The 12,013-nt window shown below is 55.7% G+C and overlaps 1 protein-coding gene across 3 annotated transcripts; it reads right to left on the bottom strand.

Moving 5' to 3' along the window:
* Positions 1-2,070: 2,070 nt before the first annotated feature.
* LOC135182769 (uncharacterized) lies at positions 2,071-7,916 on the bottom strand. 3 transcript variants are annotated; one of them, XM_064157185.1, is made up of 11 exons: positions 7,094-7,500; positions 6,493-6,630; positions 6,219-6,233; positions 5,908-6,106; positions 5,597-5,829; positions 5,395-5,430; positions 4,795-4,809; positions 4,484-4,682; positions 4,173-4,405; positions 3,910-4,006; positions 2,071-2,413 (listed from the first exon to the last, which is right to left on the bottom strand). In XM_064157185.1, the coding sequence occupies exons 1-11, from the start codon at positions 7,247-7,249 to the stop codon at positions 2,283-2,285; spliced, it is 1,452 nt and encodes a 483-aa protein (XP_064013255.1). In that variant the 5' UTR covers positions 7,250-7,500; the 3' UTR covers positions 2,071-2,282. The 3 variants fall into 3 exon arrangements, with proteins under 3 accessions (XP_064013255.1, XP_064013256.1, XP_064013254.1); XM_064157186.1 differs by lacking the exon at positions 7,094-7,500 and adding an exon at positions 7,726-7,916 and having other exon boundaries at positions 4,173-4,682; XM_064157184.1 differs by having other exon boundaries at positions 4,173-4,682; positions 7,094-7,502.
* Between the last annotated feature and the right edge of the window lie 4,097 nt (positions 7,917-12,013).

Here is a 12,013-nt window from a genome sequence, read left to right on the forward strand (position 1 = left end):
AGATTTTCTCTCGTCCTCCTTTAGCTGCTAATGAATTCACAGAAACGTTTTAATTAAACCTGTAGCTAGGTTAAGCTCCTGCTGTGCTTTGTCTCTCCTCATTTTCTCCCTACATAGTTTCACTACATCCTTATAGCCTTCACGAGAGCGCAAAGGCCACAGACTCTCTTTTTGTTCTTGAGGTCCAGCCCAAAGTCCCTATTTATCCAGGCTGGATGCCTTCCCCAATGACTTGTCTTTGTGCACACAGGCACATCCTGCTCCTGTGCCTGTAAGACTTCCCTCCTGAAGGGAGTCCAACCCTCCTGGGCTCCTAAATTCTTCAGAATAGCTTCCCGAGGGACTTTGTCCATCAGGCTCCTAAACAGGCCAAAGTTTGCCCTCTGGAAGGCCAAGGTGGCAGTTTTACTGACCCCTCTTTGTTTCCCCTAGGATAGAGAACTCAATCATCTCAGGATGGCTGAGCCCCAGGCGTTCTCCAGCCTTTACTTCCCCCACTAGTTCTTGTCCATTGATGAGAAGCAGATGCAGGAGAGCACCTTCCCGGGTTGGCTCTCTCACGACTTGTGCCAGGAAGCTATCCTCTCACACGCTCCAGCAGTCTCCAGGACTCTTCTCTCCCTGCTGCATAGTATTTCCAGCAGACATCTGGGAAGTTGAAGTCTCTCACAAGAACAAGGGGTAGTGACTGTGAGACCCCTCTCAACTGCTTACACCATATGTTATCTACCTCTTCATCCTGCCTGGGTGGTCTGTAGCATGCTCCCATCACAGTATCAACCTTGCTGTTCTTACTCCTGATTCTCACCCATAATGGCTGAACCCTAGTGGCACTTTGATTAAGGTATGTGGCTTCATCTGCTTCCCTAACACCGAGGGCCACTCCACCACCTCTTCTACCTTGCCTATCTCTTTCAAGGAGTTGGTACTCTTTGACTGCAGTACTCCAGTTGTGGCAGTCATTCCACCAGGTTCCTGTGATGGCTGCTATCCCATAGTTACCCTGCAGTACCATGGCCTCCAACTCCTCCTGCTTATTGCCTATGCTGCATGCTTTGGTATATAAACATTTCAGGGAGGGAGCTGAGTACATACTTTTAAATCTTGAGGGGGAGAAATCCTTCTGATTGTCTAAGATGCCAATGCACTGATCCATGAGTGACAGACTACTACCCCCAGTGTTCTCAGCAAGGCCAGCTACATACCCATCCCCCTTTGAAACTAGTTTAAAGCCCTGCCAATGAGCCCAGCCAACTCATGTGCAATGATTCTTGTTCCCTTATGGGACAGATGAACTCTATCTGTCGCCAGTAGATCTGGTGCCAGTAGCCCTTCCTTGTGGTCAAACCCCCCAAAGTTCTGCTGATGGCACCATCCTCTGAGCCATGTATCAATTGCATGGATTTTCCTTTACCTTTCAGTGTCACTCTCTGTTCCCAACGACTGGAGCTGACTGTCCAGGGAGGTGGCTGAATCCCCATCCCTGCAGGTGTTCTAAAGAGGCAGAAAAGTGGTGCTGAGGGACATGGTTTAGCATCAGCCTTGGTAGAGTTAGGGACTGGTTGGAGTCCACGATCTCCAAGGGCTGAAGCAGTTCTGTGATTCCAGGATCCTGGCTGCAACCCAACCCCAGTGCCAGCATCAGGTTTCAGCTGGTGGTGCAGGAGTCCTTGTTGGAGGAGAGCTCTGAGAAGCCTTTGGATGGCTCTGAGGAGGAGGCTGCCAAGGTCCCCAAGGCAGAGGTGTCCTCACTGGCCAAGCATAAGCCCTGTGGCCTGAACCCCACTCACCACTGCTCCTGCACACCAAAGTCCTGCTGCAGAGCCACAATGCTGCAGTGAGCTCCTGCCCCAGGCCTGTGCCTCCCTTGGGGCCACCAGTGGTGTCCAGCAGCCTGCACTGGGGATGTTCTTCCCTGGAGCCAAGAGCCTTTGCTCAGAGCTTTCTGCCCCTGTCCAGCTGAGGAGGGCAGGGCTGGGGCAGCTGGGTGGGCTCCTGGCAGCAGCCCAAGGGCAGCCCACCACAGCTGCATGGGGACGCGTGGTCTGCTGCGGGACACCCACGGGCACCTTCTGCACTGTTGTGCTCTCTGCTTTATTGTCATTGGAGATGTTGCTGGAGGGAATGGGGACATTTAATGGAGGCAGCCTTCCTGAAGCACCTAATTCATGCCTGGCAATGAAGCTCCAGCAAGCAGAAGGGAACAGCTCCTCCGCAGCAGAGGTCCTTCCCTGGGATGAGGTGTTGGGGTGCGTGGGGCAATGCTGAGGCTCCTGTGTGGGTCAGGGCTGGTCATCCTCAGAGTGAAGTAGCCATTGCCAGACCATCGGATCATGGTACATTGCCCCTGCAATGTCAGGGTGGGGACGGGTGTGGGTAAGCTCCATCTGGGCCAAAAATTGGTGGAGATTCCCTGGATAGAATAGAATAGAATAGAATAAAATAAAATAGAATCAGGCAGGCTGGAAGAGAGCTCCAAGCTCAGCCAGCCCAACCTAGCACCCAGCCCTGCCCAACCAACCAGACCATGGCACTAAGTGCCCCAGCCAGGCTTGGCTGCAACACCTCCAGGCCACTCCACCACCTCCCTGGGCAGCCCATTCCAATGCCAATCACTCTCTCTGCCAGGAACTTCCTCCTCACAGCCAGCCCAGACCTGCCCTGCCACAGCTTGAGGCTGTGACCCCTTCTTCTGGTGCTGCTTGCCTGGCAGCAGAGCCCAACCTCAGCTGATTACAGCCTCCCTGCAGGCAGCTGCAGGCAGCAATGAGCTCTGCCCTGAGCCTCCTCTGCTGCAGGCTGCACCCCCCCAGCTCCCTCAGCCTCTCCTCACAGGGCTGTGCTCCAGGCCCCTCCCCAGCCTTGCTGCCCTGCTCCAAACACCTTCCAGCACCTCAACAGCTCTCTGCAGTGGAGGAGCCTAGAACTGGACACAGCACTGCAGGGGTGGCCTGAGCAGTGCTGAGCACAGGGGCAGAAGAACCTCCCGAGTCCTGCTGCCCACACTGCTCCTGAGCCAGCCCAGGATGCCATTGGCTCTGCTGCCCACCTGGGCACTGCTGCCTCATCTTCATCTGCTCTCTGCCACCACCCCCAGCTCCCTCTCTGCCTGCCTGCTCTCAGCCACTCTGGCCCCAGCCTCTAGTGCTGCTTGGGGTTGTTGTGGCCAAAGTGTAGAACCCTGCACTTGGCCTTGTTCAGTCTCATCCCACTGGCCTCTGCCCACCCATGCAGCCTGGCCAGGTCCCTCTGCAGGGCTCTCCTGCCCTCCAACAGCTCCACAGCTGCTCCTAGCTTGGTGTCATCTGCAAACTTACTGATGCTGGACTCAATTCTCTGTTCCACATCGTCGATAAAGATATTGAACAGGACTGAACCCAGCACTGATCCTTGGGGGACACCACTAGTGACAGCTGCCAACTGGATATGGCACCATTCACCACCAATCCCCTCCCTTTTCCAGCCCATGCTGCCAAGTCCTCCAGTGGCAGCTGGAGTCCAGCCCTACTGCAGAACTCAAAGGCCTCCTGGGGACCCCATCCCTGTTTGGGGATTCCAGCCCTCCCAGACACAGCCCTGATGAGGACACAGCACTCCCTTTTGCAGGCCCAAATCTCTCCTGTGGTCCCTGTGTGGGACCACACAGCCCTGCTGGGGACCCCTCTGTCCCAGGGACCCCTCTACATTGCCTGTGACCCTTCTTTCCCAGCATCCCATAACCCTCCCAGGGGAACACATCCTCCTTTGGGGACCCCATCCCTGCTGGTGACTGAGCCTTCCCCGGGCCCTCCCAGTTGTGATGGGGACTCAGGCACACCATGGACCTGAGCCCACGTGGAGAAGCCACAGTCCCCTTGGGGACCTCAGTGCTATTGGGGTCCTTGCATCCCTCCCAGAGACCCCAGTCACCTGTGATGTCCTCACTGCCTTTCCAGGGATACCAGATAGAGAGCTGATGCGGATCATACTCACAGCCTTCCTCTGCATCTTCATTAGGGATTTCCACCTGCAAGAGAAAGGTGTCCATGCACAGAGAGCTTGGCTGTCCCCAGCACTGTCCTCAGCACCTGGGGGCCAGTCCCAGGGGGAAGTGGGTCAGGACGCAAGGGCAGGGCAGGCTGTGGGTGCAGGAGCCACCACACCACGGTCATGGCACCCAGCTCCATGCTCACCAGTTGCAGGTAGAGGTTGTCCAAGCCCAGAAGCCAGAGGGCAAAGTGGATGCAGTTGTTGTAGGGCAGGTCGGCACTGCTGTCCCTGTTCACTGCCTCCCTGACCTTTCTGCGGAAGTCGCCGCGGTCGATCCCACCTCTTTTCCGGTAAATCCGCCATTCCCCCCTTTCCCTTCTCATGGCCTCCAAGTCTTCCATGGTGACCCGGCCGCTGTCTCTCTTGCCAGCCATTCCTGGGAACCCAAGAGCCGCCATTGCCCTGGGCCAGCCTCTGCCATGTGGCAGGCGTGAGCCAGGGCTCAGGCACTTACCCTGGAAGTGTATGACGTCTCCATCCCCACGGTACACAGCTGCGTGCCTGAAGAATGAGCCAAGGGAGCCAGAGTCCTCCGTGGGGAAGAGCAGGATGTCTCCAGGCTGCACTTCTCCCTCTGGCACAACATCAAAGACCTCCCCATGGCCAGGAGTTCTCTTGTGCAGCAGAAATTTAGTCGTCTCATACTGCCTTACCTAATGGCACCATGGAGGGAAGGTGAGGAAGTGGCACAACTGGCCCCACCAAACCCTGATGCCCCTGGCTGCCCATTGCTGCCAGCCAAGGTATCACCCAGCTCCTACTTACAGAAGTGCTTGCCATCTGCAAGGAGAGAGGAACAGAAAGGGGGCATCAGCACCAGTGCCTGCTGGGCAGAGTCCCACCTGCCACTGCACCCTGCCCATGAATGCTGCTGCCAAGGAAGGGCTCGGCTCAGGTAAAAGTCGCCCTGTGCTTGCCCACTGCTGCTATGTGGAGACTCTGGGATGAACCCTGTTCCTCATCTCCCCTCTGTTGCAGCTGCCTGCAGAGGGCTGTGGAGATGAGAGTGTCCTTACTGTGGTACCCAGCAGTGATGTCCTGGGGATGAAGCCGGTGACCAAGCTGGGCTGCTGGCTCCACCTGCAAGGGCAGCCTATTCGTCCTGGCAACCCCAAAGGCCTGCTGGGGACACCTGCCCCTGGTGAAGGACCCAATCCCTTCTGGGAAACCCAGTTCCCTGGTGAGCCCTCCCTCCCAGGGCGCCACAGCCCTGCCTATGATGCTGCTTCCCCAGCAGCCTCTGAATCTTCCTCTTTTGGGCATCTTTGCATCCCTTTCCGGGACCCCAGTCCCCTTTGATCTCCCCATAGCCTTCTCAGGGAGCCCATAGCTCTGCCAGAGAGGGCTGACACTGGGGATACTCACAGCCTCTTCTTTGCCATCTTCCCTTGAGATTTCCACCTGCAAGAGAAAGGTGTCCATGGAGAGAGGGCTTGGCTGTCCCCAGCACTGTCTCCAGCACCGGAGGGTCAGTCCCAGGGGGAAGTGGGTCAGGATGCAAGGGCAGGGCAGGCTGTGAGTTCCGAGGACATGGCAGCACAGCCATGATTCTAAGGTCTGTGCTCACCAGTTCCTGGTAGAAGTTCCCCAAGCCCAGAAGCCAGAGGGCAAAGTGGATGCAGTTGTTATAGACTGTGTGGTACTTGGCTTCGCTGTTCATCGCCTCCTTGACTCTGCTCTGGAATTCATCCAGGTCGATCCCACCTCTTTTCCGGTAAATCTTGTATTTCCCTCTTTCCTTTTTCATAGCCTCGAAGCCTTGCTTGCTGGCCACACCCACCCCATTCTTATCACCGCGTCCTGGAACAGCAAGAGCCACCCATTACCGTGACCCATCCTCTGGCATCTCACAGAGCAGAAGCAGAGCTCAGCACTTACCCTGGAAGTGTATGACCTCTCCATCCCCAAGGTACACAGCTGCGTGCTTGAAGAGAAAGTCGAGGTGGCGCCAGTCCTCTATGGGGACAAGCACAATGTCCCCAGGCTGTATTTCTCTCTCTGACACAGCATAAAAGAGCTTCCCATACCCAGGCAGGCTCTTGAACCACAGAAACTGGATTGACTCACTCGATCTCACCTAATGGCAGCATGGAAGGAAGATGAGGAAGTAGCACAATTGCCCCACGAAAGCCCAGCACCCCCTGACTCCCCACTGCTGCCTTCCAAGGCGTCACCAAGGTCCTACTTACAGAACTTCTTGACATCTGCAAGGAGAGAGGAAGAGAAAAGTGGTACCAGCACCTGTGAGTGGAGGGCAGAGTACCATCTGCCACTACACTCTGCCTGTGATGGCTGCTGCCAGGGCAGGAGCTTGGCTCAGGCAAATGTCACCCTGTGCTTCCCTGCTGCTGCAAGGTGGAGACATCCTGGGACATGCCCCGGTGCCTGTCTCCCCCCTGCCCCAGCAGGACAGCGTCGCGGGCAGCTGCCGGCAAGAGGCTGCAGAGATGAGAGCGTCCTTACCGCAGTATCCGCCTGTGAACTTCCTGGGATGAAGGTGGTGATGGGCTGGGCTGCTGGCACCTGGCCGTCAGAAATGTAGCAGGGGTGGGTTATGCCCGGAGGTGCTGGATCCAAACTGACCTTTCCTGCTGCCTGCGACTGTGAGATGTGGAGAAAGACTAAAAATGAAACCTGGGCACAGTTCTAACTCTGTGACAATCTGCCTGGATCTTTCTGTTTCTGAAAGCTGAGGCTGATCCACTAATTAATACTGAATGTTAAATGTGGGAAGAGAGTGAGACCACCTGGGATATCCTGGGATATCCTGACTTCCAACCCTCTGTTGTGGCAGCCAACATCCACATTGTCTACTGCTGGAATGTGCCTTGTGCTCAGTGTTGGGATGCAGGAGAGGCAGAAGGTGCTGGAGGCTGCTGTGGCAGGAGTGGGTGCCAGCATGGGTGGGCAATAGCAGGGATAGGCAGCAGCAGGGGGAGGTCCTGGCAGAGGCGGGTGCTGTCAGCAGGGGTGGCAGCAGGGATGAGTCCTAGCAGAGATGGTGCTAGTAGGGATGGGTCCTAGCAACAGCTGAGTGCCAGCAGAAGCTGGGTGCCAGACTCACCCTGCCCCTGTCCCCACGGCTGAGCACCCTGGAGTGGATCCTATGAGTCCTGGTCTGGCCATTCCTCCACCTCTGGTGCTGAGTGCCACAAGTATATGGGTGCTGGCAGGGGTTCCCTGGTTGGGGGCTGGAGCAGAGTGCTGGCAGCTTTGGCATCCCTCTTGCATGGCAATTAAGTGTGGCACAAGAGGCTGTGAGCCTGTTGGATGTGTGTTGGTTTCCTCTTGCTGTGCTTTCCAGAGGTTCCTTTCCCGGAGGGCAGTGATGAGTGACCTCCAACTCTGCTGATGCCAAATCTACACAACCCCTGGGGGGAGCCCGAGACCATTTCCTCTCATCCTATCACCTGTTAGTAAGGAGAGACCAATCCCCAGCTCACTCCAACCTCCTCTCAGAGAGAGACCCAGAAGTCTCCCCTCAGCCTCCTTGTCAGAAGAAAAAGTCTTCCCCAGGTGGTCTCCCTCTGTACCCGAACTCAGCACTCAGTTGCAATCAGAAAGCAGCCCCAGCTTTAAGAAGCACAAAGGCCCAGGCAGGGCTCACACTTTGCACCGTGCCCAGGCTTCCCTTGCAGCCTTTCTCCACCTCTCACAAGGAGCAGGAGAGGTCAGCCACAGCCCAGCAAAACTCACCCTCTGCTTCCCTGCCGCTTCGAGGTGCAGACGTCCTGGGAGAAAGCCTGAGCCTCGCCTGCTGCTGTCCCCCAGAGGGCTATGGAGATGAAGGCTTCCTTACCACAATTCCCATCAGGGATGTCCCAGGACCGAGCCGGTAACGGAGCTGGGCTACTACCACCTCCAAAGGCTGCGGGGACTGCGGCAGGGCTGGGCTGCGCTGCGAGGTGTAGGGTCCGAGCGGAGCTTTCCTGCTTCCTGTGCCTGTGAGAGGCGGAGAGAGACTGAAAGTGAAAGCTGATCACGGTACAAACTCTCCGAAAGCTGCCTGGGGCGTTGTGCTTCCTCAAGCCAGGGCTGAGCTGCTGATTGCAACTTAGCGTTCAGTTTGTGAACAGAGGGAGACCACCTGGGATACCCTGAAAGTTCTCCTGAATTCTCTGTCTCTGCTGTGCCACCCAACATCCACATTCCCCAGCCTTGGAGTCTACCTCCCCTGCGCAGGGTGTTGGGTGCAGGGGAGCAGGAGGTGCTGTGAGGCTGCTGTGGCAAGAGTGGGTGCCAGCATGGGTGGGCAATAGCAAGGATAGGCAGCAGCAGGGGTAGGTCCTTGCAGAGTTGGATGCTAGCAGATATAGTACCATCAGGGATGTGTGGCATCAGGAGATGGGTCCTAGCAGGGATGGGTCCCAGCCGGTGCAGTGCTTGCAGGGACGGGTCCTAGCAGCGGCTGATTGCCAGAGAGGGTGGGTGCCAGGGTCACTCTGCACCTCTCCCCACAGGCGAGCACCCTGCAAAGGGTTTGTGAGTGCTGGAAGAGGTTAGGGGCTCGGGCAGAGTGCTGGCAGCTTTGGCATCCCTCTTGCCTGGCAATGCAGTGTGGCACAAGAGGCTGTGCAGTCGCTGTTGGATGTGTGTTGGTTTCCTCTTGCTGTGCTTGCCCAGAAGTTCCTTTCCCGGAAGGCAGTGCTGAGTGAGCTCCAACTCTGCTGCAGCCAAGCAGCTGCTACCAAATCTACACCACCCCTGCGGGAGCTTGAGACCATTTTATCTCATCCTATCACCTGTTAGTAGGGAGAGGAGACCAAGGCCCAGCTCATTCCAACCTTCTTTCAGGGAGCACTAGAGAGCCAGAAGGTCTGCCCTCAGCCTCCTGCTCTCCTGACAGAAGTACCCCAGGTGGTCTCCCTCTGTGCCCAAACTGAACATTGAGTTACAATCAGAAAGCAGCCCCAGCTTTAAGAAGCACAAAGGCCCAGGCAGCAGGAGGGGTAGGTCCTAGGAGAGAGTGGGGTTGCCAGCAATGGGTGCTAATAGCAGACGGTTGCTAGCAGAGAGAGTGTTGGCAGGGATGGGTCCCAGCAGCAGCTGAGTGCCAGCAGAGGCTGGGTGCCAGGGTGCCAGGCTGACTCTGCCCCTCTCCCCACAGGTGAGCACCCTGCAGTAGACTCTCCAAGACCTGGCCAAAGCCTTACTCCAACCCAGGTGCTGGCTGCCACATTTTGTAGGTTCTGGCCCAGGGACCCTACGCATAGGCTGCAGCAGGACGGTGGCGCCTTTGGCATCTGGAACCTATAGGCCTGTCGGTCCCACCTCTGTGCCTGGCAAGATCATGGCATGGCAAGATCCTCCTGAAGGCCTTGCTAAGGCATATAAGAAGTGAGGAAGAGGTGACTGGAGCTAACCAGCATGGCTGCAGCCAGGGCAAATCATGCCTGATGGCCAGGGTGGTGGCCAGGGTGGCTTTGTGTGATGGAGTTACAGCAGCAGTGGAGAAGGGAAGAGCACCTGATGGCATCCTCCTGGACTTGTGTAATGTGCTTGGCACTCTCCCACAGGGCATCCTGGTCACCAAGTTGGAAAAGCATGGAGCTGAGGGGTGGGCACTGGCTGGAGAAGGAACTGCCTGCAGGGCTGCACTCAGAGCTGTGGCCAATGGCTGAGTGTCCAGATGCAGAGCAGTGCCCAGTGGTGTCCCCTAGGGGTCTGCACTGTGCCCAGTGCTGTTCAACATCTTTGCCAGCAAGATGGGCAGTGGCAGCAGGCCTGGAGATGACACCAAGCTGTGTCAACCTCCCATGGCAGGGAGGTTGAAGTAGATGATCTCTAAGGTCCCCTCCAACCTAAGCCATTTTATGATTCTTTCATTCTATGATTCATTCTATGACATGGAGCTGCTGAAGAGGGGTTAGAGGACATGATCAGAGGTCTGAAGAACCTCCCCTATGGGGATAGACTGGGAGCGTTGAGGCTGTTCAGTCTGGAGAAGAGAAGGCTCTGGGGATACCTTAGAGTGGCCTTCCAGTACCTGAAGATGCTGCAGTAGAGCTGGAGAAGGACTTCTGATAAGGGCTTGCAGTGACAGGACAAGGAGCAATGGCTTTGAGCTGGAAGATTAAGAGTGGAGATGAGGAAGAAATTCTTAACATCAAGGGAGGTGAGACACTGGCACAGGTTGCCCAAGGAAGTTGTGGATGCTCCCTCCCTGGAGGTGTTCAAAGCCAGATTGGATGAGGCCTTGAGAAAGTTGGTCCGGTGAGAGGTGCCCCAGCCCATGGCAGGGGTTTAGGAAGTAGATGATGTTGAAGGTCCCCTCCAACCCACCCCATTCTGTGATTCTGTCACCTCTCTCGCATGCCAATGAAGGGTTGCTCTAGAGGCTGCCCAGTCCCCTGTTGCCATCCCATGTGGATGTGAGAAATATATGTTTGATCCGATCAATTCATGGCAAGAGGCCACAGGCAGGGAGGAGGGGGATTTTGAATGGAGCTGCACTCCTCCTTGCACCACCATCACAAAAGCATACACTTGGCTTAAGATAACAGAGCAATAAATAATTAGAAACCAGAAAGGTTGGTGGAGGAGGGAGGCAGGTGGAAGAGGAAGCCTTTGCACACGAGCAAAGACAGGAAGAGCCATACAAAGGACACTGCTAGTTTGGAGTTCATGAAAAGGACACTTGAGGAAGACCTCTTACTTCATCACTGAAGAACACAAGAGGGACCACTGGATAAAAAGAGACATGCGTGGAAGAGACACCTCCCATTCTTGGGACTGATAAGGAAAACCAAACCTTGTCTTAGAATCAGTACTGAGTCTGTAATAGAATAGGATCTAAAAGAGAAGACTGAAAACAAAGGCTGTGCGTTAGGGCAGAGCAGAGCCTCCTGGCGCACCCAGCCCTGTGCACTGCTTGATTCCTGTGACTCCATTAAAGCCTTATTCTGCATGAACCTAAGTTTTTGCCTGTTATTTATGACAAATTGGGGGCTCGTCTGGGAGATCACTAGACCCTGAAGGTTCACCTATGGGAGGAGCGCCCCACCTCTTGGTGGCTCCCTGGGAAGGGCCGGTTGGGGCTGGTGATAGCCTGAACTCAGCAGGGATCAACCAATCCATTTTTTTTGAGCTCCCTGATGAGGCTGCAGCCGTTGATAGGCCCTTAATTCTGTGCGCACAGACCCCAGAGCAGGCAACAGTGTTGTGAGTGCTGCGGCAGCTGTTCAGTTGGGTGGGACTCGACTGCCTGGTATGAAAGAGCCTGTTTGAGATGGAGTCTGACTCCCAAGTGAGTGCAGAGGTCTTTGCAGTTCCAAACTCCTGCGAGGGACCTGGCCAGTGAAGGACCAAAGCAATTCCTGTAGGATTTGTGGGTGGGCTAAAAAGGGTCGTTTAACCCCCTGCAAGGCACTCTTTAGGCAGGCAGGAAAGGTGGGTCAAACCGAATCAATGACCCAAGACCTAACAGAGGGAGGGAATCAAAGTTACCAGATATTCCCCCAGAAAGCCCATTGGGTTTAATGATTGAATATTGGAATGGTAGGGGCCCCAGAAAAGGGAAAACAAAACCAAAAGTACTCCATTAATGTATGACAATATGGCCAAAGGAACCAATACATCCACATGTTCGTTGGTCTATGTTTGGATCTTTTGAGGACTGGGTTTGTCAAGCCCTGGTAGAATGTGTGAGCAACAGGAAAATGTTTAGCCCGGAGGAGGGTGAATATGCTGAGCTCTGGGAACTATCAGCAGAAAGAAAAGTTACAGCACTGTGTGCTCTGACAGCAGGAAGAGACAAAAGGGAGAAGAGGGAGGAATGGGAGCCCTTAGATAACTTACCTCCAGCTTCAGCCCCCCCTCTTCCCCTTGCTGCTTCACCCCCCCTCCCCCTTGCTGCTGCTGCTTCAGGGCCCCCCCCCCCCCCAACTTGCCGCTTCACCCCCTCTCCTCCTCACTGCTGCCACTTCAGACCCCTCTTCTCTTCAGCTTCCCCTTTTGCAGCGGCTTCAGCCTCAGTGCCGCCTCC

The sequence above is a fragment of the Pogoniulus pusillus genome, chromosome 17, assembly GCF_015220805.1.
Source record: "Pogoniulus pusillus isolate bPogPus1 chromosome 17, bPogPus1.pri, whole genome shotgun sequence".
In the NCBI taxonomy this organism is placed as follows: Eukaryota; Metazoa; Chordata; class Aves; order Piciformes; family Lybiidae; genus Pogoniulus; species Pogoniulus pusillus.